The following is a 25,845-nucleotide window of genomic DNA, read 5'->3' on the forward strand; positions in this document are numbered from 1 at the left end:
CTTTTTTTCTCCCAGAGCTGGGTGAAATGTGGGTAAAAAATGCATCACCTGCTCTTTGTCTCAGTAGAAGGGCAGGGCAGAGGCGGAGCCTTTGCCGGTTTTCAGTGCCAGTTTGTTTTCTGCTGTCTGTACCTGCCACGCTTTGTGCACACCGATCACACACCCCCATAATGATGTGCAAAGGTGATGGAAATGGTGTCTAGGAGTTATTTAAGATGGGTAGGGATGTGTCTTGTGTAACTGCGTGCAGCCATAGCCTCTGTGAAATAAATCAGAACTGAAACCATTACTCTGCAACTGAAAATACAGCCTTGTCTGTCATGGTATCATTTTAGATTAAAATTGAGCTTCCAATTCACCTCCATCAAAAGCATCATTTGCTTTTCACCTTCTATCATGTCAGCTGTGAAATTAACACAAAGGCAACAGTGAAAAAACAGGACACCGTTGAGACCCAAGGTATGTTCACTGCTTAAACTACTTCTGTTGGAGTGGCAGAGGCCAAGAGCAAAGTGGTTGTAGTGGTGTGGAAAAGCTTTGGATTAAAAAGCTGCCCTCAATGAGTTTCCTTTCTTGCAAGCAACCTAGTGCAGCTGATAGGTCCAAGTGTGTATTACAGCTCAGGTTTCTGTGCAGCCTGACAGCTCTTTCTAGATGTTTATGAGCTGGCTTGCATGAATGGCCTCTTGTCAGTCAGGTCACGAATGAGATCAGGGCCTCGGGGGCCCATCTCACCACCGGCTGACTGAGCACATCTTGGGATGCCTCTCCATACAGCCAGTCCCCAGATGGCTGAGGGACCCCTGACCTGATGAGCAACTATGGCTCATGCACTGGTGCCATCCCTCAAACCCAGTCCTGATCTTGTTTGTGCTGTGTCTGGAAAGATGCCCAGAGGAAAGACCTCGGCGTGCTGATTTGTGAGCCAGCGTGTGCCCAGGTGGCCAACAGCATCCTGGCCTGGATCAGCAATAGTGAGGCCAGCAGGACCAGGAAAGTGAGCCCTGGGTTCAGTTTTGGGCCATTAACTCCAAGAAGGACATTGAGATGCAGGAGGGTATCCAAAGAAGGGTAGCATTGCTGGGGAAGGGTCTGGAGAGCAGGGCTGGTGAGGGACCTGGGGGTGACTAGCCTGGGGAAGAGGAGCCTGAGGGAGATCTCATTGCTCTCTACAGCTCCCTGAAAGGAGGTTGCAGTGAAGTGGGGGTTGGTCTCTTCTCCCTAGTAACAAGTGATAGGATGAGAGGAAATGGTCCCAGGGGAGGTTTAGGTTGGACATTAGAAGAAAATTCTTCCCTTAGAGGGTTCTGAAAACCTGGCACAGGCTGTCCAGGGGCTTGAATGGGTTGAGTCCCCATCCTTGGAGGTGTTTCAGAGGGGCAGAGATGTGGTACTGAGGGCCATGGTTTGGCCCCAGCCTTGGTATAGTTAGAGAATGGTTGGACTGGATGAGCTGAAAGGGCTTTTCCAACAGAAACAGTCCTCTGATTCCATGACTGCTCACCAGGTCACCAGGTGGCTGGCAGAGGCTGACATGGTCAAACCCAGCCTCACTGAAGCTGCCTGCACAGCTGTGTGTCAGACATTCTCAGGCTGAGACCCAGCTCTCTTGGGAGCCTGAGCTAAAGCTGTATGCCTGTTTGTCACTGGTTGCCTCTGCAGTGGGATACTCCTGGGTGCCCTTGCTGAAGGACGGACGGATTGCCAGCCAGGAACGGCATTTGCCAGTTTCGGCCAACCTGCCTCCTGCCTACCTGAGCCTGGCAGACACCGAGGCACGGAGGGTAGGGTGGCCATTTGAAATGCATTTACATGTGGAAGGAAGAGAGAAAAGCTGAGCTATTGGTACCACCCTAAGGCCTGAGGTTCCACTGGCGCTCTGCTCTGCTGGGAAGATGCCTATTGCAGGGCAGCCCCTAAAGGTCGAGGTGCTCAGGGGTGGGAGGCAGGACATGGTGAATTCCACTTTCCATGGCTGCATAGGTTACAGAAGATATTGGTGTGGCAGGGTGGAGCGGGCTGCTGCAGGGGGCACGGGGCAGGAGCGTGGGCACGTGCTCTGCGGGCACGCTCTCGCGGGGCCCCTCTGCCCTCTGCCCTGCTGTGGCTGCAGTCAGCTGTGTGTGCTGGCTGGGGACCCCCAGCCTGCGGCAGGCATCTGCACGTGCCAGCTCCTCACTGCTGTGCTTTCTGTTCACAGCAGCCCAGCCTGGATGCCAAATGGGTGGATGGAGCAAAGCCGTTGTTCAAAATCAGAATCCACTTGGACTCAACCATTTACACCCAGGTAGGTCAAGCACTTTGCTCTCAAAGACTTCCAGCACAGCTGCAGAGGAGGAGACTGCTGTATCTCCTCCACTGGTGTGTTGCAGGCACTGTGGGAAAGAAGTAGCTGTGTCTGCAGTAGAGCACTGAGATACTGTTTGGGGCTGACTTGCAGGGATCTGCTGCTTTGGCTAGGTGTGATGAGACAGTTGTATAGGTCAGTGAGCCCGAGGGGGAGGCTGATGTTCTCATGGCCACTTGCACTGGAACTGGCAAGAGCAGGGAAACACTGCAGCAAATGAGCTGCTTTGCTGATGCAGTAAGTAGAAGGGCTGGTGCAAATGAGAGGCTTCCCCAGATATTAAGACTTCACTAACAGACTTTACTGACAGCAGCTGGTTTACCATGTCCTCATGTGTCCTGCCACCTTATAGTAGTGATGGACTTCCCTGGGCTTCATGGACATGCAGCACACGCTCTGGGGCACCACCTGTCAGCACTGCTCGTGGTGGACCTGTCCTGTGCTGCATGAAGTCAGCTGCACTTCATTCACAGCAACGTGCTCTTGGCATCAGCTGAGTCTGCTTTGGGGTCTTATTGATTCTGTACAGCGCAGAGAGCATCACAGTGGTTCCACCCCCCACCAAACGACATTCCCAGATGCTTTTTAGAGTTAAACAACTCAGTCATTCAGTCTAACCGAGGAGGAGGAGGGAGAGGATTGGGAAGGAGAGTCTGGCAGCAGGAGGTGGGTGAAGCAGTCTCACAGAGCTGCAGCCGCTTCTCCAGGCTAGTGCTGGATGGGGACTGGGGCTGGGCGTAGTGCAGCCACAGGATAACTCTAACACTTGTGGGACTTCTGTGCTCCACCTTAAGATTAGGTGGAGCTAAGGGCTGGGCAGTGGCTCGGTCCGTTGGAAAAGACAGGTGGCAGCACTGTAGTGCTGGGAAATGGCAGTCTGGGGACCACTGGTAGTGAGACGGGGCTTTGCCAGGGACATGGCCAGCTGCCAGAGGTCAGTCAGCAGAATTTTGAGTGTTAGCTGCAGAGCAGGGGCTGACAAATACTGCAGCTGCTGCACTGAACTTGTTTGTCTCTTCCAGGACATGCACTTGCACAAATTCTTCCAGTACTGCCAGCTGGTGCAGGCGGGAGCTAAGGAGGTCCCAGGAGAGCTTGTTAAATACCTGAAGGTGAACAGTGCCTGTTGGTGGCCATCTTTGTGTTTTCACAGACCATCAGTGACTAGCCAGACCCCTGCCCTGCAGGAATGCACACCTGCTGCAGCACTGGCAGCAGGGCACTGGGCATGCTCTTACCTGTGCTTACTGACACAGCTGCTGGCTGGCTGCTGCTCCCCGCTGCCTTTCACGGCAGAAGAACAAAGCCGTCAGCAGGGCTGTGTGGTGCTCACGGCAAAGCCTCCTCCTGGTGGCCTCACATGCCTCCTCTCTTGCCCTAGAACTGATTCAAACCTTTGAACCCATAGCAGAGTTTCTTGTTTCCAGGTTTATCCATTCAAAGCAGGGGTTTATTTATTTATTTCCATCTGAAAAGGATCTGAGATTATCAGTCAGTTAAATTTGACCACAGATGACCTGTGACCCAGACCCAGCTTTTTGGCAGTTGCTGAGGCGTGAGTAAGGACCTTGGAGCAGGTCCAGCAGAGGCTCCTGCAGGGAATCTGTTTCTTGGCTGTTTGCTGTCTCTGTTTCTGGTTTGGGGAGCGCTGCTGTAGCAACAGCTCTGCTTCCAGTGGTGGAGATACATCACCACAGAGGTACTGGGTGTGTTTCAGGTCATGTACAAATATCTTAAGAAGTTTTCAAACTGGCAAGTTTTGAAGCCAAGCACTAAGAGAGCAGCTGCTGTGTTGTGAGCATTTTGTCCGGGGGGCGGGTAGCTCCCAGCCCTGCCCTCTGCAGCCTGCATACAGGGAGACATTTACAGGCCAGCTACCAGTGGGGGCTCCTTACCACTACCAGCTCAATTATTTCAGTCATTTAAATAATTAGACACGGATTTGAGAACCTGTCATTAGATCTGCAGGTTCGAAAACTGAAAATGAAATTCCCCGGACTCATGCTGTGAGATTCAGGCACAAGAGGTCTATGGGGTGGGTGGGACCAGATGATCTTGACCTTCACCAAGTCACTTAAACCTCATTTCCAGTAGCAAGCTGTCCCCTTGGGGGACAGGTGGCTCAGTTGATAGCGCACAAGACCCTTAATGGGAAGGTTGTGAGTTCAAGCCTGCAGTGGGCAGTGGTGTCCTCCCTGCTCTAGTCAGGAGGTCTGTGGTGACAGGTTGGACTCGATGATCTTTGAGGTCCCTTCCAACCTTAGGAGTACTGAAAGTCTTCCTGTGAGTCACCAGCCATTGGGTTTCCATGCTCCAAAGGCACTGGAGAAAATGAGACTTGGTCACTTCGGAAAACTGTCACAAGCAACACAAAGGCTTCAGAACAAAACTTCAGCCTTAAATTCTGGGTTATTAAGGTGAAATCCTAGCACCTGACCTCCAGTTAGGTCCTAGCTGCCTGAGCACATCTGAGAGGAGAATTAATCCCTGCCATGAGTGATTGATGTTGCTCCCCTGAAGGCATGCAGCTTGAGATCTGTCAGCTGGAAGGCAGGCAGGGGAGCACTGCTAGGGGGCCAAGTTGTCCTGTCCTCCGGCAGGCTGGAGCCCACACCCTGAAGCATTTGCTTAATGTCACAGAGATGTGTGTGTGGACTGTAAGTGTTTTAACATCTGCAGAACGTTGGACTAAAAGTGTCTGTGTTTTGAACATCTATTTTAGTGTTTGCACGCCATGGAGATCCAAGTAATGATTCAGTTTCTACCTGTAATTCTTGTGCAACTCTTTAGAGTCCTTACCAACGTGAGCCAGGAAGATGAAGTGGCTGTCAACTGCACCATGTGAGTGGCTGGCAAACCATTGGCTCTCCTTCACTTGCAGATGCAAAGCCACAAACCACAGTGCAAAGCAGGGTGTGGTTTCCCAGGAGGAGGTGCCAAGTGACAGCGTTGGCTGTCCACAGCTGCTTGCTCCTCTGATCCTGCTGTGGGGCACAGCTGGCACGCCTGGGTGGCATGGTACCTTGTGGAGACCTTGTCCTGGGAGGAAAAAGCAACCTTAAAGGATACTGCTGGTTTGGTTTTCAGAAACAGCCTTGCTGGTGGGGGTGGCTGTAGGAGATGTTACAGCATCACAGAATGCATCTGGTTGGAAGAGACCACTAAGCTCATCCAGTCCAACTCTCAACCCAGCACTAAACCATGTCCCTAAGTGCCAGCTCCACAGCTGCTTGAACCCCCCCAGGGGTGGTGACTCCAGCACTGCCCTGGGCAGCCTCTTCCAATGTTTGAGATCCCTTTCAGTGCAGAAATACTTTCTGACACCAAGCCTGAGCCTGCTCTGCTGCAGCTTGCAACCATTTCCTCTGCTCCTCTTGCTTGACACCAAGGAGCAGAGGCTGTCCCCTCCTCACTCCAACCTCCCTTCATGGAGTCATAGAGAGTAATGAAGCCTCCCTCAGCCTCCTCTTCTCAACCCCAGCTCCCTCAGGTGCTCCTTCTGGGCCAGGTGCTCCAGGCCCTTCTCCAGCCTCATTGCCCCTCTCTGGATATGCTCCAACCCCTCAATGTCCTCCCTGCAGTGAGGGGGCATGAAAACCTCCAGAGTACTGGGGCACGTCCCAGCTGCAGGCAGCAGATGTGGAGCAGGCTGCCCAGAGAGGTTGTGGAGTCTCCTTCCCTGGATGTGTGACCTGGCCTGGGTGACCTGCTCTGGCAGGGGTGTTGGACTGGATCATCTCTGGAGGTCCCTTCCAACCTCTACTATTCTGTGACTCTTTGATTCCCAGCAGGAGCAATGCCCTTGTCTCATCCCAGTGCCCTGACTCAGCAGCTCTGCTCCAAGTCCCCACGGGCTGGCTGTGCTGCCCTGCAGCCAGAGCCTCTACACTGCTGCTGGCCCGGAATACCTGGGCAGGAGTGGGTGGTTTGTGTGGCCGTGCTGGGCCGTGCCCGCAGCCCCAAGAGGGCAGCACCGACCAGGGCCTGGGCTCTGCAGGAAGCTTCTGCTGTGTACAGGCTTTGTGCATGGCCCAGAGGGAGCAAAAGGTGCAAAGCACCTTCCCTGCCCGGCTTTGAACACTCCTGAACTGATGGCAGCATCCAGAGCAGGGAGAGCAGCAGCACAGGGAGGGGATTCTGCTCATCTGCTCTGCACTGCTCAGAGCCCACCTGCAGCACTGCCTCCAGCTCTGGGCCCCCAGCACAAGAAGGACCTGGAGCTGCTGGGGAGGCTCCAGAGGAGGCCACAGAGATGATCATAGAATCATAGAATCAATAAGCTTGGAAAAGACCCTTGAGATCATCGATTCCTACCTCTCACCCAACACCTCCTGATAACTAAACCATGGCTCCAAGTGCCACATCCAATCCCTTTTTAAACACCTGCAGGGATGGGGACTCCACCACCTCCCTGGGCAGCACATTCCAATGACCAATGACTCTCTCAGTGAAGAACTTTATCCTCACCTCCAGCCTAAACTTCCCCTGGCACAGCTTGAGACTGTGTTCTCTTGTTCTGGTGCTGGGGGCCTGGCAGAAGAGACCAACCCCCACCTGGCTACAGCCTCCCTTCAGGGAGTTGGAGAGAGCAAGAAGGTCTCCCCTGAGCCTCCTCTTCTGCAGGCTAAGCAACCCCAGCTCCCTCAGCCTCTCCTCACAGGGCTGTGCTCCAGACCCCTCCCCAGCTTTGTTGCCCTTCTCTGGACACCTTCCAGCAGCTCAACATCTTTCCTAACCTGAGGAGCCCAGAACTGGACACGGGACTCAAGGTGTGGCCTCAGCAGTGCTGAGCACAGGGCACAATGACCTCCCTGCTCCTGGTGGTCACACTGTTCCTGATGCAGGCCAAGATGCCCTTGGCCCTCCTGGCTGCCTGGGCACACTGCAGGCTCATGTTCAGCCTACTATCACCCAGTACTGCTCGGTCCCTCTCTACCTGGCTGCTCTCAGCCACTCTGTTCCCAGCCTGTAGCTCTGCATGGGGTTGTTGTGGCCAGTGTGCAGGACCTGGCACTTGAACTTGTTGAATGGCATCCTGTTGGACTCTGCCCACCTGTCCAGCCTGGCAAGGTCCCTCTGCAGAGCTCTCCTACCCTCTAAGAGATCAACTCCTGCCCCCAGCTTGGTGTCATCTGCAAATTTACTGATGATGGACTCAATCCCCTCCTCCAGATATTGAACAGGATGGGGCCCAGCACTGATCCCTGGGGCACACCACTGGTGCCTGGCTGCCAGCTGGATGTGACACTGTTCACCACCACTCTCTGGGCACAGCCCTAATCAGAGGGCTGGAGAACCTCCCCTGTGGGGCCAGGCTGGGAGAGTTGGGGCTGTGCAGCCTGGAGAAGAGAAGGCTCCAGGGAGAGCTCAGAGCAGCCTGCCAGGACCTGAAGGGCTCCAGGAGAGCTGGGGAGGGACTTGTGACAAGGGCTGGGAGTGCCAGGCTGAGGAACAATGGCTTTGAGCTGGGAGAGGAGAGATTGAGAGTGGAGATGAGGAAGAAATTGTTGAGAGTGAGGCTGGGGAGACTCTGGCACAGGCTGCCCAGGGAGGCTGTGGCTGCCTCCTGCCTGGAGGTGCTCAGGACCAGGCTGGATGAGGCCTTGAGCAGCCTGTGCTGGTGGGAGGGGTCCCTGCCCGTGACAGGGGCTTGGAACTGGATGATTTTTAAGGTCCCTTCCAACCCAACCCACTCTTTGATTCTATGAGTCTCCACCTTCCTTCTCCCATGGTGCTTTGTCTGTGACATGCTGCAGTGCAAAGGGCAATACCAGATGCCAGTCTGTGGGATCTTCCCTCACCTCAGGAGGTACCATGCATCAGGCTACCAGCAGCCTCTCACTGCCATGAAACCAGAGGCTGGAGACTGAGCTCTAATGCCCCAGAGATGCAGGGCCTGAGCTCTGGTGCCCCAGGGTTCTGGAGGCAGCTGCAGTCACAGTCCTGTGCCATGTGCTGCAGGTTGTGGAGACTTCTCTGCACTGTAACCCCAGTCTGCTTGGCTCCCCAGAGGGCAAAGGCAGAGGGAAAAGTGCCCCTGGCTCTGTGCTGGGTATCCAGCTCCCACCTTCACTGGCAGACGTTTTTCTAAAGCTTGTCCTGGCCTGGTGCCTCTCAGCTTGTCAACAGCCTTCTGCTTGCTGACTGTTTTCTCCTCTAGACTTTCAGAGTGCACTTTAAACCCCCACTTCATCTGACCGATGGTTTGTAAGCTCCTCCCCGTGCTTTGGCCTGTGACGTTTGTGACAATGTGCAATAGTTTGTTGTTCCCTCTGGCTGGGACTGGAATGTAAATCCCCACTCTTGGCTGGAGAAACCAGGCCCTTTCTGTCTTCATCAGCCACCTGCAGTGCATCCAGAGGAGCTGGCAGGTTACCCAGGGTTTGCCTGGCCCCAGTCAGCTGCAAGGCAAGAGTCTGGCATCCATCCAGTGCATGCAGCAAGGAACTTATAGTGGAAATGCAGTTCAAAAGAGCTTTCCAGAATTAATTAATTCAGGGGATTCAGGTGTCAGAGGATAACAACAATGGGGGGGAAATTTGTTCCCACTTCTCAGCAGAGATTTTGCAGGGTGTGTGCTCGTTTGGCAGACTTGATGGAGCGGTGTGGTTGCTCGCTGGCACTTGGATTACCATCAGGAAAGAGCTCCACACATAATGAGCTGCAGGGAGTGGGTGGTGTAGCTTGTGCAGGAGGGAAAAGTGGGCTGGTTCACCTCACAGAAGCTCTGTAGGTTTAGCCATAAAGAACTGGGTGTAGGGTTGGCTAACTGAGTAGTTGTGGATTTGATTTATCTAAGACCTGAGCCTTGTCCAGGTGTCTAATGCTCACTGCATCAGGAATTGAAGTGGCAGCAGGCTTTGATCCTGCCATGCACAGAGCTCCACATCATCTTTGTGTGCAGAAAGCAAAGAACAATGAAGGCAGCTGGTCTGGCTGGCAGCTAGTCCAGCACCAGAGTGAAGAGGAGGCTTTGGCCACCTCAGCTCTGAGTGTAGCAAGGCTGCTGCAGCCACAGGAGCTGGGAGGGCTGCTGGCTCCCTGTGAAGCCATCTGTAGCAGGTCTCAGGCCTTTGGGGATGAGCAGGGCAGGCCACAGATGGTGCCTGCTTTTGTGAGCTGGGGGAAATTACCCTTGCACTGCATGCTGAACACCAACCACATTTCTTGCCAGGGTTCTTCTGCACATTGTGTCCAAGTGCCACGAAGAAGGTCTAGACCACTACTTGCGCTCCTTCATAAAGGTCAGTCGTGACCCCCCCCCTCCATGGGACTGCCTGCTGGCAGCTGGCACACTGCTGGCAGCTGGCACACTGCTGGCAGCTGGCACACTGCTGGCAGCTGGTGCACTGCTGACACTGTTCCTCTTGCCCCAGTATGTCTTCCGAGCTGAGAAACCCAGTGCCACCCAGGCAAAGATGACCCACGAGATCCTGGTGCTTGCCATGGCCACCATCCTGAAGCAGTCAGCAGATTTTCTGGCCATCAATAAGCTGCTCAAGGTGAAGTGCTGGCAGGGTTTGACTGCCAAGGGTGGAGGGGAATAAAGGGAGGGGAGGTGTCTAACTTTAAAGCTCATGACTTTGACCTATCCAAACCTGCCACAGGAGCAAAGCTCCGAGGGCAGCTTGGGCCATACATATGCTTGAGGTTCTCCCCTTACAACAGAGATGAGTCCTTGCAGGAGGCCTGACTGTGCTGTGGCTCATGGCAGGACACTGCAAAGGAATTTTCTCTTTGCCAGTTTTATCCATTTTCTTCTGGCCATGCCTGATGGCTGTCTCAGAGGAGGCAGGCTGAGTTTCTCAGGACTTGCACCCAGACTCTGGTGGCTCCCTGCAGGGTGCACTGGGATACAGAGGGCATGGAGCCCTTCCCACCCCAAGCCTGGCAGGACTCCTCCAGGTAGCAAAGACAGCCATGCCAAGGTGTGCAAACACAGCTGTGCTTACAAAATGCCCTCCCTCCCACACTGCTGCTGCCCCACACAGCCAAGCACCTTGAATCCTGCTGAGATAACAACAATTTGCCTTCTTCTCTTTCTTAGCACTCCTGGTTTTTCTTCGAAGCACTGGCAAAGTCGATGGCAATGTATTTGCTGGAAGAAAACAAAATCAAGGTAAAAGCAAACTGCTTGAGTGCTGCATTCCAGAGCCATCACAAACTCTCCTCCAAAAGATGTTTCGAGAGATTGTGGGAAACTTTTGCTTTTTTCCCGAAGCAACTGCAACTAAATAATCTGTGGTGCTCTGGCTCTGCCTTCTGCCCCAGCAGCACACTTCCATCCATTGCAGTACAGCTGAGGTGAGGTACTCAGCTAGATCCAGGCTGGATGTGGCTCTGGGCAACCTGATCTAGTGGCAAGTGTCCCTGCCCATGATGGGGGGGTGGGAATTGGATCATCCTTGAGGTCCCTTCCAACCCTGACAATTCTGTGATCCAAAAATGACCATCAGGATGAACACTGATTAGAATTAGAATTATTAGAATTAGAATTAGAATTAGAATTAGAATTAGAATTAGAATTAGAATTAGAATTAGAATTAGAATTAGAATTAGAATTAGAATTAGAACAAACCAGGCTGGAAGAGACCTTCAAGATCATGGCGTCCAACCTATCACCCAACACCACCTAATCAACTCACCCATGGCACCAAGCACCCCATCAAGTCTCCTCCTGAACACCTGCAGTGATGGTGACTCCACCACCTCCCCAGGCAGCACATTCCAATGGGCAATCTCTCTCTCTGTATAGAACTTCTTCCTAACCTCCAGCCTAGATTTTCCAAGCCCACCCCAAAACACATTTCCAGAGCTCCACATTTGGTTTATAAATGAGTGTGGAGATGAGTGCGGGGAAGAGAGAGCCAGGGACATCCAAGGACAGGCCAAGGGGCACTGGGGGCAAGCTGAAGCAGAGGAGGTACCATGGGAACAAGAGGGAAAACTTTGTCCCTGTGAGGGTGCTGAGCCCTGGGGCAGGCTGCCCAGAGAGGTTGTGGAGTCTCCTGCTCTGGAGACTTTCCATCCCCCCTGGATGTGTTCTGTGTGCCCTGCCCTGGGTGACCCTGCCCTGGCAGTGGGGTTGGACTGGATGATCTCCAGAGGTTCCTTCCAACCTGTGCATTCTGTGCCAAACACATCCCTGAAGATTTCAAACACAAACCCCTGCCACTGTATCTGTGACATGTATGATGTAGCTATAAATCCTACTCGACAGGCACTCATGTATGTTTTGTAGGTACCTCTGAGTGCTGGGTTCTGCACATTGGCCACAGCAACCCCAGGCAGTGCTACAGGCTGGGGTCAGAGTGGCTGAGAGCAGCCAGGCAGAGAGGGACCTGGCAGTACTGGGTGATAGTAGGCTGAACATGAGCCTGCAGTGTGCCCAGGCAGCCAGGAGGGCCAAGGGCATCCTGGCCTGCATCAGGAACAGTGTGGCCAGCAGGAGCAGGGAGCTCATCCTGCCCTGTGCTCAGCACTGGTTAGGCCACACCTTGAGTCCTGTGTCCAGTTCTGAGCTCCTCAGTTTAGGAAAGATGTTGAGCTGCTGGAAGGTGTCCAGAGAAGGGCAACAAAGCTGGGGAGGGGTCTGGAGCACAGCCCTGTGAGGAGAGGCTGAGGGAGCTGGGGTTGCTTAGCCTGGAGAAGAGGAGGCTCAGGGGAGACCTTCTTGCTCTCTCCAACTTCCTGAAGGGAGGTTGTAGCCAGGTGGGGGCTCATCTGTTTTCTCAGGCCCCCAGCACCAGAACAAGAGGACACAGTCTCAAGCTGTGCCAGGGGAGGTTTAGGTTGGATGTTAGGAAGAAATTCTTCATACAGAAAGAGTTGTTAGCCATTGGAATGTGCTGCCCAGGGAGGTGTTGGAGTCACCATCACTGGAGGTGTTTAGGAAGAGACTGGATGGGGTGCTTGGTGCCATGGTTGATCAGATGGTGTTGGGTGATAGGTTGAACTTCATGATCTCAAAGGTCGTTTACAACCTGGTCTATCCTATCCTATCCTATCCTATCCTATCCTATCCTATCCTATCCTATCCTATCCTATCCTATCCTATCCTATCCTATCCTATCCTATCCTATCCTATCCTATCCTATCCTATTCTGTTCTGTTCTATTCTATTCTATTCTAACTAGCCAGATTTTTCCTTCCCCCCCTTCACTTTTTCCTCCTTTCCCTCTTCATTCTCAAGGCTAATTTGAAAATTCCAGGTCTCCTCCTGGCTCCTGCAGCCTCCTCTTCTGTCCCTAGCTGCCACAGTTTCCACCAGTGCTTTCTGCATGCCAGTATTTGATTAGGAAACACAAACAAATGGTAACAGGACCTTGTGCCTGGCCCTTTCCAGCTGCTGGCCTGCAGCTCTTGAGTGTGGGATGTGCATTTTGGTTTCAGCTGCCCCGAGCCCAGCGCTTCCCTGACTCCTACCAGCACGCCCTGCATTCCCTGCTGCTGGCCATCATTCCTCATGTCACCATTCGCTACAACGAGATCCCTGAAGAGTCCAGAAATGTCAACTTCAGCTTGGCCAACTTCCTGAAGGTCAGCACTTTCTTTCCTTCACCCAGGCTTTTGTCAGAGAAAACAAAGCCAAACTGAACAACAAAATCCAAGCAGTTAGAAATAAGCAGCAAGCAAACAAATGTGTTTGTACTTGGACATCTCTCTGGTGTCTGCAATGATGAGAACTCTGGAGCTTTGCTGGGAAAGGGCTTTCCTCTTTTCCAAGAGAGAGGCTGGCATGCTCTATGTATTATCTAGTTTGCTGCCCTGCCTAGCAGCTGTCCAGGACGTAAGAAGAAATACATCTTCTTTCATTCTAAGTATTTCTGTTGCACACTGGAGACTGAAGTGAGATCATCCAAAGTGCACACATTGCTGGCAGTGGTCACTGGCAGCCCAGCAGGCAGCTGAATCCTTTCCTGCAGGAAAGCAGGGAGAGCAGCAGCACAGGGAGGGGATTCTGCCCCTCTGCTCTGCTCCCCTCAGACCCCATCTGCAGCACTGCCTCCAGTTCTGGGCCCCCAGCACAAGAAGGACCTGGAGCTGCTGGAGAGGCTCCAGAGGAGGCCACCAAGATGAGCAGAGGCTGCAGAACCTCCCCTGTGGGGCCAGGCTGGGAGAGTTGGGGCTGTGCAGCCTGGAGAAGAGAAGGCTCCAGGGAGACCTCAGAGCAGCCTGCCAGGACCTGAAGGGCTCCAGGAGAGCTGGGGAGGGACTTGTGACAAGGGCTGGGAGTGCCAGGCTGAGGAACAATGGCTTTGAGTTGGGAGAGGAGAGATTGAGCCTGGAGATGAAGAAGAAACTCTTGAAAGTGAGGCTGGGGAGACTCTGGCACAGGCTGCCCAGGGAGGCTGTGGCTGCCTCCTGCCTGGAGGTGTTGAAGGCCAGGCTGGATGAGGCCTTGAGCAGCCTGTGCTGGTGGGAGGGTTCCCTGCCCATGGCAAGGGGTTGGAGCTGGATGAGCTTTAAGGATCATTCAATCTAAACCATTCTGTGAGTCTGTGAATGAAATAACTTCAGAGAGACAGGATCAGGTGTATTTTGGAAAGTCAACAGCAGCCTGGAGGATCAAGCCTGGCTGCTGGCAGGAGGGTGGCATGGGGATGGTTTAGGGTGGCTGCTTTTGTTTTGACTGGTGGGTCACATGTTGCTGTTGTTTCCTCCAGCGTTGTTTGACCTTTATGGACAGAGGATTTGTTTTTAACTTGATAAATGATTACATTTCTGGATTCAGCCCAAAAGACCCTAAGGTAAGCAGTCTGCTTCTTGAAAGGTGGTTCGTGATTGCACATATCCTCATCATCCCAAGCTGTGACAGTTAGGCTGTGCCTTTAAGAAAGGACAGCTGCAGAGTTCTCTAGCTGAGCAGTCTTGGTGCAAAAGGTGAACAAAGATTAATTCTAAACAAATGTCATTGGCCAGCTGTGAGATGTGCCATAGCAAATACCTCTCATGTTCCTTTCTCTTAGGCACTCTGGCTTCTGTCTGTCTCTTGGCGTGCGTGTTGCCCTTGGACAGAGAGGGAGACCTCTTTTATCTATCCAACCCTCAGAGAAGCAAAACTAACTTCTTAACACAGCCTTGAGCTAACTGAAATGCCCCTAGTATTTTTTTCCTTTTCTCTTTTCTTCTAATTAACCAGAGGGGGAGGGGAGGGAGAGAGCTTGGGGGGCACCCGCAGTGGAATCCTCCAGCGGGTTTTCTGTGTGGTTTCTTTCCTGTGAGTTCTTGTATTCTTGATCTCTTGCAAATGCTGTCTGTCTTGTAGATATTGATTGCCTTCCATTATTGCTTGTAAAACAGCTCCACTGGCTTCTCCAGCTGGGCTCAGCTGAGCTCTTTGTTGATGTCGGGTGGTTAAACCATCGCACTACAGCAAAATCTCTGTAATGATGATTTTATGTGACTCATGGAGGCCTTTTAGACACTGTTCCTGCAAGAGTCTTCTGGAGGCAGAGACCTCTCTGTCCAGGCCAGGAGCCTATCTGCAGCTAAGGCTTAAAACCACAGAAAGAATCAGAACTAAAGGAGAGATTGGTTAATAGTCTGGATGAAAAAGGTGAAGAAGTCCCAGGTGACAGCCTCTGACACTGACCCTTGTGGGGAACAGCACAAAGCTTTGCTGAGGATTACTGAGTTACACCAAATGCTGTTCTGATTCCCCAGTCCTTGCACAGGGAACTGGAAGCCAATGAGTCAAACTGTAAACACAATTTCTGTTTGTCTTCTTTGTTTGGTTTTCTTTCTAACTACAGCTGCTGGTTGAGTACAAGTTTGAATTTCTTCAAACAATCTGCAATCATGAGCACTACATTCCTCTGAACTTACCAATGACCTTTGCCAAAACCAAGCTGCAGAGAGTTCAAGGTATGTCCTTTTCAAGGCACTTGTGGTCTATTAGTCTTCATGGCTTCTGGCCAGATGAATCTGGTTTGGTGTCTGTCTTAGTTTAAAGAGCAGACAGAAATGATTTTACTCTCCAAAGGAAGTAAAATCAAGAGGTTCTCATTGAATTGGAAAGAAATACAGAATTATATTCAAAAATATCCAGGAAAATGCAGAGTACATAACTCCCTAACACCTAATATATAGACAGGATACATAAAACAACCTACCAACCCCACCCCCCACCCCCCCCCAAACCAGAATAAACCACAGGACAGATCCTTTTTTCCCCACCAGGGGTTTAACATACACCCCAGGGCTTTCTTTCCCCCCATTGCTAGGCTGGATTCAGGCTGGCCAGGCCTGAAACCGCCTCCCCTTGGCCCCTGGAATTAGGCCTAAACAGACCAAGACTGCACAGTAAAAATTAGTCATAACCAGGCCCTACTCCCCCATGGGTTACCAGGCAAGGTACTCCCTCCAGAGAGCCAGCAGGAGGGAGGGAAAGAAGCAGCGAGTTGGCCTTGCTGCCAAGTTGTGAGGAGATAGCAGGGTCATGGGACTGAGGAACAAAGGTTCAATTTGCCAGTCCCTCCCCTGGACCTTTCTGCTCCTCCTGGAGGACTCAGGCTGGTTTTTTGTAAAAAGGCATCCACCTCAAACCATGACAGTGTCACACAAAGTTATGCCCTGGTGTGCTCAGCTTGTGCCACAAGCTGCCCAGGGCTCAAGGACAGAAAGGTATTTGACCCCAAGGGACTAATAGAAGTAAATCAGCTTGCACAGAATTGGAGGCTAAATGAATGCTATTTACAAATATATGCAGAAATGCATATATAGAACAACAGGCACCAGGACAGGCTAGAGGCTGCCCTGCTGAGAGAGCTGGCAGAGGAGCTGGCCAGGCTGCTCTCCATCATTTTCCAGCAGTCCTGGCTCACTGGAGAGTTCCCAGGTGACTGGAAGCTGGCCAACGTGGTGCCCATCCACAAGCAGGGCCGGGAGGAGGAGCCAGGGAATTCCAGGCCTGTCAGCCTGACCTCAGTGCCAGGCAAGATCATGGAACAGGTCATCCTGAGTGCAATCACACAGCACTTACAGGATGGCCAAGGGATCAGGCCCAGCCAGCATGGAGTTAGGAAGGGCAGGTCCGGCCTGACCAACCTGATCTCCTTCCATGCCCAGGTGACTGCCTGGTGGATGTGGGGCAGGCTGTGGATGTGGTCTGCCTGGACTGCAGCAAGGCCTTTGACACTGTCCCCCACAGCAAACTCTTGGCCAAGCTGTCAGCCCCTGGCTTGGACAGCAGCTCTCTGAGCTGGGTTAGGAACTGGCTGGAGGCTGAGCCCAGAGAGTGGTGGTGAATGGTGCCACAGCCAGCTGGCAGCCAGGCACCAGTGGTGTGCCCCAGGGATCAGTGCTGGGCCCTGTGCTCTTTAACATCTTCATTGATGATCTGGATGAGGGCATTGAGTCAGTCATCAGCAAGTTTGCAGATGACACCAAGCTGGGGGCAGGAGTTGATCTGCTGGAGGGTTGAGAGGCTCTGCAGAGGGACCTCAACAGGCTGGGCAGATGGGCAGAGGCCAAGGGCAGGAGATTGAACACATCCAAGTGCCAGGTGCTGCACATTGGCCACAACAACCCCAGGCAGTGCTACAGGCTGGGGTCAGAGTGGCTGAGAGCAGCCAGGCAGAGAGGGACCTGGGGGTGCTGGTCGATGGCAGGCTGAACATGAGCCTGCAGTGTGCCCAGGCAGCCAGGAGGGCCAATGGCACAGTGTGGCCAGCAGGAGCAGGGAGGTCATTCTGCCCCTGTACACTGCACTGGTTAGGCCACACCTTGAGTCCTGTGTCCAGTTCTGGGCCCCTCAGGTTAGGAAAGATGTTGAGATGCTGGAAGGTGTCCAGAGAAGGGCAACAAAGCTGGGGAGGGTCTTGGAACACAGCCCTGTGAGGAGAGGCTGAGGGAGCTGGGGTTGCTTAGCCTGGAGAAGAGGAGGCTCAGGGGAGACCTCATTGCCCTCTACAACTACCTGAAGGGAGGCTGTAGCCAGGTGGGGGTTGGTCTCTTCTCCCAGGCAGCCAGCACCAGAACAAGAGGACACAGTCTCAAGCTGTGCCAGGGGAGGTTTAGGCTGGATGTTAGGAAGAAGTTCTACAGAGAGAGTGATTGGCCATTGGAATGTGCTGCCCAGGGAGGTGGTGGAGTCACCATCACTGGAGGTGTTCAGGAGGAGACTTGATGGGGTGCTTGGTGCCATGGGTAGGTTGATTAGATGGTGTTGGATGATAGGTTGGACTTGATGACCTCAAAGGTCTCTTCCAACCTGGTTTATTCTGTTCTATTCTATTGTAAAGCAGCTCCATGGAGAAAGACCTTGGAGTGCTGGTAGACAGCTCCCAAGGGCATCTGGAGAGCATCAAGAAAAGTGTGGCCAGCAGGGCTGGGGAGGTTCTTCCCCTCTCTGCTTTGTTCTGCTGAGACCACAGCTGCAATCCTGTGTCCAGTGCTGGGCTCCCCAGGTCAAGAGAGACAGAGACCTGCTGGAGAGAGTCCAAGGGAGAGCCAGGAGGATGCTTAGGGGACTTGAGCATCTGCCCTGTGAAGAGAGACTGAGAGCCCTGGGGCTGTTTAGTCTGGAGAGGAGAAGGCTGAGAGGGATCTGATCAATGCCTATCAATACTTGAGGGGTGGGTGTCAAGTGGAGGGGGCCAAGCTCTTTTTGGTGGGGCAGTAATAAGCCAAGGACCAATGGATACAAACTGGAACACAGAAGGTTTCAGCTCAACATGAGGAAAAACTTCTTTGGTGTGAGGGAGCTGAGCCCTGGAGCAGGCTGCCCAGAGAGGTTGTGGAGTCTCCTTCTCTGGAGACTTTCCAACCCCACCTGGATGCATTCCTGTGCAGACTACCCTGGGTGCTGCTGCTCTGGTAGGGGGGTTGGACTGGGTGATCTCTGGAGGTCCCTTCCAACCTCTAATGCTGTGTGGTACTGTGATCCAGGTAATGAGACCCATGGTATGTGACACTTGGGCTAGCATGACTAACAATGAAAGCTAGATAATGCTCCACATTGCTTTCCCTTTCCTCTGAATCAGACTTTTGCAAACCACTAAGTGCTACTTATGAATCAACCAACCTGAAAGCATCTCTCGCAGCCCCACAGAGCCCTTGGAAAACTTTAGCTGGGAGTTTCAGAGCTGTGTGTTATGCACAGGAAAACCTTCACACCTGTGGGGTTTTCAGAACATCAAAAAGCCTGAGCTAAGCACACAGCCTCTGTGCCTTCCTGGGGAAGAACACCCACCTCTGGGGTTATCAAAGTCAAATGGTGCCTGTCATGGCTCTGGTTATGGGGTGCCTGACAGAGATAAGGATGTCAGGGCAAGGTCATTCATGGCAGCCTGAGTGCACCACACTTCCTGCACAGAGTCTGTGTCTCTGTCATTGCTCTGCTGCAGGATCCAGGCACTCGGTGGAGATGCCACCTTGCCCTTGTAGCAGCTGCTCCTTTGCTCACAGTACACAGCCTGATCTACATGGTCTAGCCTGAATCCACCTGGGATCATAGAATCATGGAATGGTTTGGGTTGGAAGGGACCTCCAAAGGTCATTCATTGCAAGCCCCTCTGCAGTCAGTAGGGACATCCTCAAGTAGCTGTGCTTACCCAGAGCCCTGTGGAGCCTCACCTTGAATCTCTTCAGGGCTGGGGCCTTAGCCACCTCCATACAAGTTCACCAAGGTGATTAGGTATTCAGCTGCCTTTCTCCTGGGGCAGCTTTTAGGGAGCAATATTCAGTACCTGCCTGTGGGAAGCTAAGGGAGTTTCCCAGTCCCTGGCAAGCAGCTGCCTGGACCCCTGCCCTGTCTCTCCAGTCACAGAATCATGGAATGGCAGGGGTTGGGTCATGAAGTCCAACTATAAACTGCACCACTTCCCTGGGCAGCCTGTGCCACTGCCTGACCACTCTTTCAGTAAAGACACTTTTCCTAATGTCCAAGCTCAACCACCCCTGGCACAACCTAAACCCAGTGCACTGTAGGAGAGTGATCAACCACACTCATAGACTGCTGTGCCTTACATGGCCATTGCGCCCTGGAGACATGGCACTCTGGGACATGTTTTAGTGGTCATGCTGGTGTTGGGTGGTGGTTGGACTGGATGATCTTGGAGGTCTTTTCTAACTGAAACAATTCTATGATTCTATGAATCATGAAGGTTGGAAAAGACCTCTAAGATCATCCAGTCCAACCATCAACCCAACATTCACAAACACAGAGTTATTTGGTAGGAAGTTTTGCTTGGACAGAAAAAAACATGCAAAAGAAACTGACTTAGATGTTAGCCATGAAGTCAGCAGGCTTAATGGAGGTGTTCAGAAAATGATGTGGCACTTTGGGACATGGTCTAGTGGTCGTGGAGGTGTTGGGGAGAAGATTGGACTTGATGACAGGATGAGAGGCAATGGTTTGAAATGAGAGCAGAGCAGATTGAGATTGGATGTGAGGAACAAGTTCTGCCCCAGGAGGCTGCTGGAACACTGCAACAGGGAGGTGGTTGAGGCTCCATCCCTGGAGATATTAAAGGTGAGGCTGGAGAGGGCTCTGGGCAACCTGCTCCAGTGGAGGATGTCCCTGCTGAGTGCAGGGGGGTTGCACTAAATGACTTTTGGAGGTCGCTTCCAACCCAAACCTTTCTGATTACATGAAGGATCTGCAGGTGCTGGAATGTGTCCAGAGCAGGGCCATGAAGGTGACCAGATGGCTGGAGTTGCTCTGCTGTTGAAACAGACTGAGAGAGTTGGGGTTGTGCAGTCTGGAGAGAAGGTGGCTCCAAGAAGACCTCATTGTGGCCTTCCAGTATCTGCAGGGAGCTCCAAGAAAGCTGGGGAGGGACTTTGGAGGGTGTCAGGGAGGGATAGGACTGGGGGGATGGAGCAGAACTAGAAGTGGGGAGATTGAGCTTGGCTGTGAGGAAGAAGTTGTTGCCCATGAGGGTGGTGAGAGCCTGGCACAGGTTGCCCAGGGAGGTGGTGGAAGCCTCCTGCCTGGAGGTGTTTGCAGCCAGGCTGGAGGTGGCTGTGAGCAACCTGCTGTGGTGTGAGGTGTCCCTGGCCATGGCAGGGGGTTGAAGCTGGCTGAGCCTTGAGGTCCCTTCCAGCCCTGGCAGTTCTGTGATCCTATGATCTTGGAGTTCTTTTCCAACTTTAATGATTCTGTGATTCCTGCTGGATGGAGTTGATCCTCAGGACAGTTCCCTTAACCACTCTCCTGCTCTCTCTTTCAGACATGACTCTTGAATACAGTTTAACCGATGAGTATTGCAGGCATCACTTCCTGGTGGGGCTGCTTCTCAGGGAAGCCTCTGTTGCCTTGCAGGACAACTATGATATCAGATACACAGCCATCTCAATCTTGAAGAACCTCCTGATAAAGCATGCCTTTGACAACAGATACCAGCACAAGGTCAGGCACATTGGGTTGGCTGTTGGTTTCTGTAAAGAAACACAGGGCAGAGCTTTAGATCTTGCAGGGTGCACCAAGGGTTTTCTCATGAACTCTGAGGGATCTGAGGTAAGTAACTGATAATTATGGCTCTGAAAAATGATCTAGGAACACAAAGAAGGCAGGCAGAGAACTGCAGCACTCTCGTGCATGCTGAGTATTTAGACAATAAAAGCCCTGAGCCGTTAAGGAGGTTGAGAGTGGCCTTAGCCAAGAGGCTGTTCAGCGAAATGAAGCAAGGTCAATGTTCTTCTGGGCTTGGGCTTAAATTAACAGCCTGCACTACTGTACTCTAATTAGGAAATGGGGCTGGTCTCTGTTCCAAGCTGATTAGTGAATCAGAGGAGAGGGGCTGGGGACTGTCAGGGAGTGCTGGATTTCTGCTGGGTAGCTTTCAGCTCTCAGGTCAGAGGCTCAGCCGGTGGCATTGCTGATGGAGCCTGAAGATAGGTTTAGTTTCTTTCCTGCTGCTCTACATGTCCTTGAAAGTGCCCTCTGCAGACACCACCTGTCCTTGATCTAGACTGAAGACAAACCTCTGTTCAAGTTTAGCTCCTCACATTGCATTCCTGAGGGCTTTTGGGAATGTGGGCAGCCTGCTGGGATCCCTAGAAGATTTTAAGGCCAGGCTGAATGTGGCTGTGAGCAACCTGATGTAGTGTCAGGTGTCCCTGCCCATGGCAGGGGGGTTGGAACAAGAGGATCCTTGAGGTCCCTTCCAACCCTGACACTTCTGTGATTCATGAATGGTGGGAGAGGTGACTTGATTGTGCCTGGCGCTCCTGCACTCTGCACGGAGCTAGAGCCAGCTCCTCTCCTCTCCCTTCTCTGTCTGTTTGCAAGGGCTGAGCGGGAGGTGGGCTTGCATTGCTCTGCACAGCCTGGAAACAGAATGCAGCCCATGGCAGCTGGCAATATTTGATATTTCAGGAGAGAATCACCAGATCTCTGCCAGGAGTGGCTCAGAGGCAGCTCCTTCTGTATTAAATTGTCCCACTGGCTCTTTGGTTTTTTGCACCTGTGTTGTGCTCCAGGCTGCATGAGCAGGAAAGTGCCTGGAGCCAGGGTAGGATGCTCAGCAAAAACCCCAATCACATCCCAGGCAGGCCAGCCTGAGCATGGCAAGGTCTGTAGCTGCAGGCCTGCACCAACAAGGAAACCCTGGCCCCATCAACAGCTCAGAGAGGGTTTTCTCAACACAAGGATCTTTTCCAGATTTCTTTTATCTTTTGTCATGATGAATCAGATGAGAAAAAACCAAACAATAGATTGGATTCTTTTATCAATCAAAGTGCATCATCCAGCTTGCAAGCCTTACCTTTAGTTAGTTATTTAACCAGTTCACCAAGCCCAGAACAGTCATTTAGTTATGAACAAACAAAAAGAATTGGCTGGGAAAGAGCTCTGCCTTTAGAAAAGCTCAACCAGAGCACTTTTGGTCTGTGTCACTCCATCCAAGTTGATCTATTCCTATAACTGGTTTAACTAGAATCAGTTGTTGTGCACATCTCCTGACTGGAAGCTACAGTCAGCACCAGGCGAGGAGCTGGGAGGGTAATACCTACCTGGCAGCTCTAGAAGAGGAGGTTAGAAACCAACCCAAATGATGTCTTGTGCCTAGCAGGGTCAGGGAGGGGATTTGGCCCCTGCTGCTCTGGTGAGACCTCACTTGGGCTCCCAGCACAAAAAGGACATGGAACTGCTGGAGAGGCTCCAGAGGAGGCCACCAAGATGAGCAGAGGCTGCAGAACCTCCCCTGTGGGGCCAGGCTGGGAGAGTTGGGGCTGTGCAGCCTGGAGAAGAGAAGGCTCCAGGCAGACCTCAGAGCAGCCTGCCAGGACCTGAAGGGCTCCAGGAGAGCTGGGGAGGGACTTGTGACAAGGGCTGGGAGTGCCAGGATGAGGAACAAGGGCTTTGAGCTGGGAGAGGAGAGATTGAGCCTGGGGATGAGGAAGAAATTGTTGAGAGTGAGGCTGGGGAGACTGTGGCAGAGGCTGCCCAGGGAGGCTGTGGCTGCCTCCTGCCTGGAGGTGTTGAAGGCCAGGCTGGATGAGGCCTTGAGCAGCCTGTGCTGGTGGGAGGGGTCCCTGCCCATGGCAGGGGGCTGGGGCTGGGTGAGCTTTGAGGTCCCTCCCAGCCCAACTCATTCTAAAAATATTTAAATAAGTAAAAACCCCTCTTTGCATTCTGCATACAGCATCTGTGTGTCTGTCTGTCTGTCTGTCTGTGTCTGTCTGTGTCTGTCTGTGTCTGTGTGTGTCTGTGTCTGTGTGTGTCTGTGTGTCTGTGTCTCTGTGTTTGTGTGTTTGTGTGTCTGTGTGTGTCTGTGTGTCTGTGTGTGTGTCTGTGTCTCTGTGTCTATGTGTGTCTGTGTGTCTGTGTCTCTGTGTGTGTCTGTGCTTGTGTGTCTGTGTGTGTGTCTGTGTCTGTGTTTGTGTGTCTGTGTGTTTGTGTCTATGTGTCTGTGTGGTTTTGTGTGTGTGTTTTCTGGCTCCAGACTTTCCCTTTATTGCTCTCTTGGAAGCTTGATCTCTTCCCTGCATCTTCCCCTGTGTCTTTTCAGAACCAGCAGGCAAAGATTGCCCAGCTCTACCTGCCCCTGTTTGGGCTGCTCCTGGAGAACCTGCAGCGAGTGGCCAGCCGTGAGGCCCTCTACTCCTGTTCAGCTGCCTCCAGCCCTGTGAGTACAGCCCAGCCAGGCTCCTTTGCCCTCCTCACTCAGACTTCCTGTGTGCAGCCTCCCCTGCCTGCAGCCAGGCTCAGCTTTAGGAAGAGGTGTGGTTTTCTTTGCCCCACAGCCCCATGGTGGGTTTGTTTCTTTTGATTTGGTTTTCCTGTGGCTCTGCTCTGAGTGCAGCACCGGGAGCACAGAACTGTCAGGCTTGGAAAGGTCCTCAAAAATCCTCCAGTTCCAACCTGCCTGCCAAGGGCACGGACACCTCACAATGGCTCTGCCCTTTTTTCTCCCTGCCATTGAACATTCCTTTAACTTTTAGCATGTCTTTACCACATCCATAGTGCTGTGGGATGAGGTGAGTCCCTCCAAGTGCAATGAGCTGCACCAGGACTCAGCATCAGTGTTTAGCAGTTGAAGGGAGGTGCCATCCGCCTGCAGGCTGTCGGTGATTTCCAGGCAGGCTGAGCCTTGCACAGCAAACTGTCCTCCTTCTGCAGGGCAAAACAACCTCCACTGAGAAAAAAAGAAAAGAGTGGAGAAGAGTAACTCCCAACTTCAACTCAAATGATTGCTACCCAGGGAGGTGGAGTCACCACCATCCCTGGAAGTGTTTAAAAGCCATTTGGATGTGGTGCTTAGGGTTGGTGTCTAACAGCTATGTGCAGGGAGATGTTAGGTTATGGTTGGAGTCAATCATCTTAAGGTCATTTCCAACCAGGCCATTCTATGATGAAAAACAAAAGGGGAAAACCTGCTGTGACTTACTGTAGTATAGCCTGATATTCTCTGTGGTCCTCCCCAAGTAATTTGTCTCCTTGTTGCAGAAGTAAGGAAAAAACCCCACGATTTTTTCATCTGTGTTTTAAAAGTGGCTCCAATCTGCCTTTATTTATTGGTTTATGTAATTATTCTCTTCCTTAGGAGCATAGGTGTTAACTTCCATGGGTCACAAAACCCTGTCCTTGCTTTCCAGGCATCCAGAGATGACTTTGTATGCAGTTTTGCCTCCCCTTCAAACAGATCCAGTCTGCTGGCAGACAAAGATTCAGGTACATTAATTATTTCTTTAGTGCATATCCTATTACCAGTCCCCAAACCCAGTACTCAAAACCTGAAGTAGTCATCTGTCAAAAGACCTCTCAGAGTGTAAATGCTTTGTCATAGATGTGATAGCAACCCAACTGTCCTTTCCAGATCAACCAGCATTCAACATGAGGCACTGGCCAAGCTCTGTGCTGTAGGCTCTGAGTTGTACCCAGTGCTCCCTGTCCATGCTGAGCTCAGAAGTGCTGCTGCCAAGGGCTTAACTGCAGGGTTTGGCTTTTTTTTTCCCCAGCCTGTGGAGCAGCCCTTTCAAATGGCCATGCAATGAAAAGAGAAGACTCAAAAGGATCCCTGAACTCAGAAGGGGCAACCAGCTCCCCAGATCAGAGTGAAAATGTAAGGCTTCCGGGTTAGCAACCGCAGCGGCCACTGCACCAGGCTCTGGGCTGTGCTTCATAAGGGGGAGGTAAAAGGAGTTCCCTGTGGTTGCAGTCTCAGAGCCAGCTTCTCACTCTCTCTGTTTAGAGAAGAGAAGACTGAGAGGGGATTTAATAAATGGCTATAAATATCTGAGGGCTGGGGGTCAAGAGGGAGGGGACAGGGCCAGGCTCTGCTCAGCTGCACCCTGGGATAGGACAAGGGGCACTGGATATTAACTCCAGCACAGGAGGTTCCACCTCAACATGAGGAGGAACTTCTTCACTGTGAGAGTCACAGAGGCCTGGAGCAGGCTGCCCAGAGAGGTTGTGGAGTCTCCTGCTCTGGAGACTTCCCAGACCCATCTGGATGTGCTCCTGTGTGACCTGTGTTGGATTGTATGGTCTTGCTCTGGCAGAGGGCTTGGAGTCGATGATCTTTGGAGGTCCCTTCCAACACCTAACACCCTGTGGTCCTGTGATCCTGTGAATGAAGCAGATTGCTGTGCAGCAGAGGGGGGCAGACTCAGGACTCTGGTTTGCTTTCACTCTTCAAACATCTCTGAGCTACACATGGCCTGGCTGACAGATCACTTAGCAAAGTGAAAATCCACAAGGAAAACCTCTGCTGCCATGGAGCTTCTATCTGTACTCAGATGTGCTCCCTGTGCATGGATGGGGCTCAGCCTGGCCAGTGCCCAGAGCACACTGCTGGAAGCTGCTTTCCACACGTGGCTGGGAGGCAAAGCACTGCTGAGGTGATTGCCTGTGACCACTGACTGAAGAGAGTCACAGAGTGGTGGGGGCTGGAAGGCAGCTCCGGAGATCACCTAGCTCAACCCTCTGCAGGAGCAGGGGCACCCAAGAACGTGTGCAGGTAGGTTTGGAATGCCTTCAGAGAAGGAGACTTCACAACCTCTCCAGGCAGCCTGCTCCAGGGCTCCACCACCCTCACAGGGAAGAATTT

General features: G+C 52.4%; 1 protein-coding gene across 5 annotated transcripts in view; it reads left to right on the forward strand.

The window, feature by feature from the left end:
• The window catches only part of LOC137453888 (dedicator of cytokinesis protein 11-like), a 126,504-nt gene that overhangs the window by 58,273 nt on the left and 42,386 nt on the right, over window positions 1-25,845 (forward strand). For 4 of the 5 annotated variants that reach the window (XM_068163565.1, XM_068163568.1, XM_068163566.1 and 1 more), the window contains exons 20-34: window positions 336-459; window positions 1,663-1,784; window positions 2,201-2,287; window positions 3,370-3,459; window positions 5,070-5,188; window positions 9,522-9,591; window positions 9,724-9,849; window positions 10,395-10,466; window positions 12,740-12,886; window positions 14,014-14,097; window positions 15,103-15,214; window positions 20,524-20,702; window positions 23,305-23,421; window positions 24,392-24,467; window positions 24,755-24,858. In XM_068163565.1, coding sequence (XP_068019666.1) covers window positions 336-459; window positions 1,663-1,784; window positions 2,201-2,287; window positions 3,370-3,459; window positions 5,070-5,188; window positions 9,522-9,591; window positions 9,724-9,849; window positions 10,395-10,466; window positions 12,740-12,886; window positions 14,014-14,097; window positions 15,103-15,214; window positions 20,524-20,702; window positions 23,305-23,421; window positions 24,392-24,467; window positions 24,755-24,858 — 1,629 coding nt within the window. The remainder of the gene's footprint in view (window positions 1-335; window positions 460-1,662; window positions 1,785-2,200; window positions 2,288-3,369; window positions 3,460-5,069; window positions 5,189-9,521; window positions 9,592-9,723; window positions 9,850-10,394; window positions 10,467-12,739; window positions 12,887-14,013; window positions 14,098-15,102; window positions 15,215-20,523; window positions 20,703-23,304; window positions 23,422-24,391; window positions 24,468-24,754; window positions 24,859-25,845) is intronic. The other variant, XM_068163567.1, reaches the window with a different exon arrangement.

This window comes from Melanerpes formicivorus, unplaced genomic scaffold, assembly GCF_026170545.1.
Source record: "Melanerpes formicivorus ecotype bairdi unplaced genomic scaffold, bMelFor1.0.p_v2 SCAF_73, whole genome shotgun sequence".
Taxonomy (NCBI): Eukaryota; Metazoa; Chordata; class Aves; order Piciformes; family Picidae; genus Melanerpes; species Melanerpes formicivorus.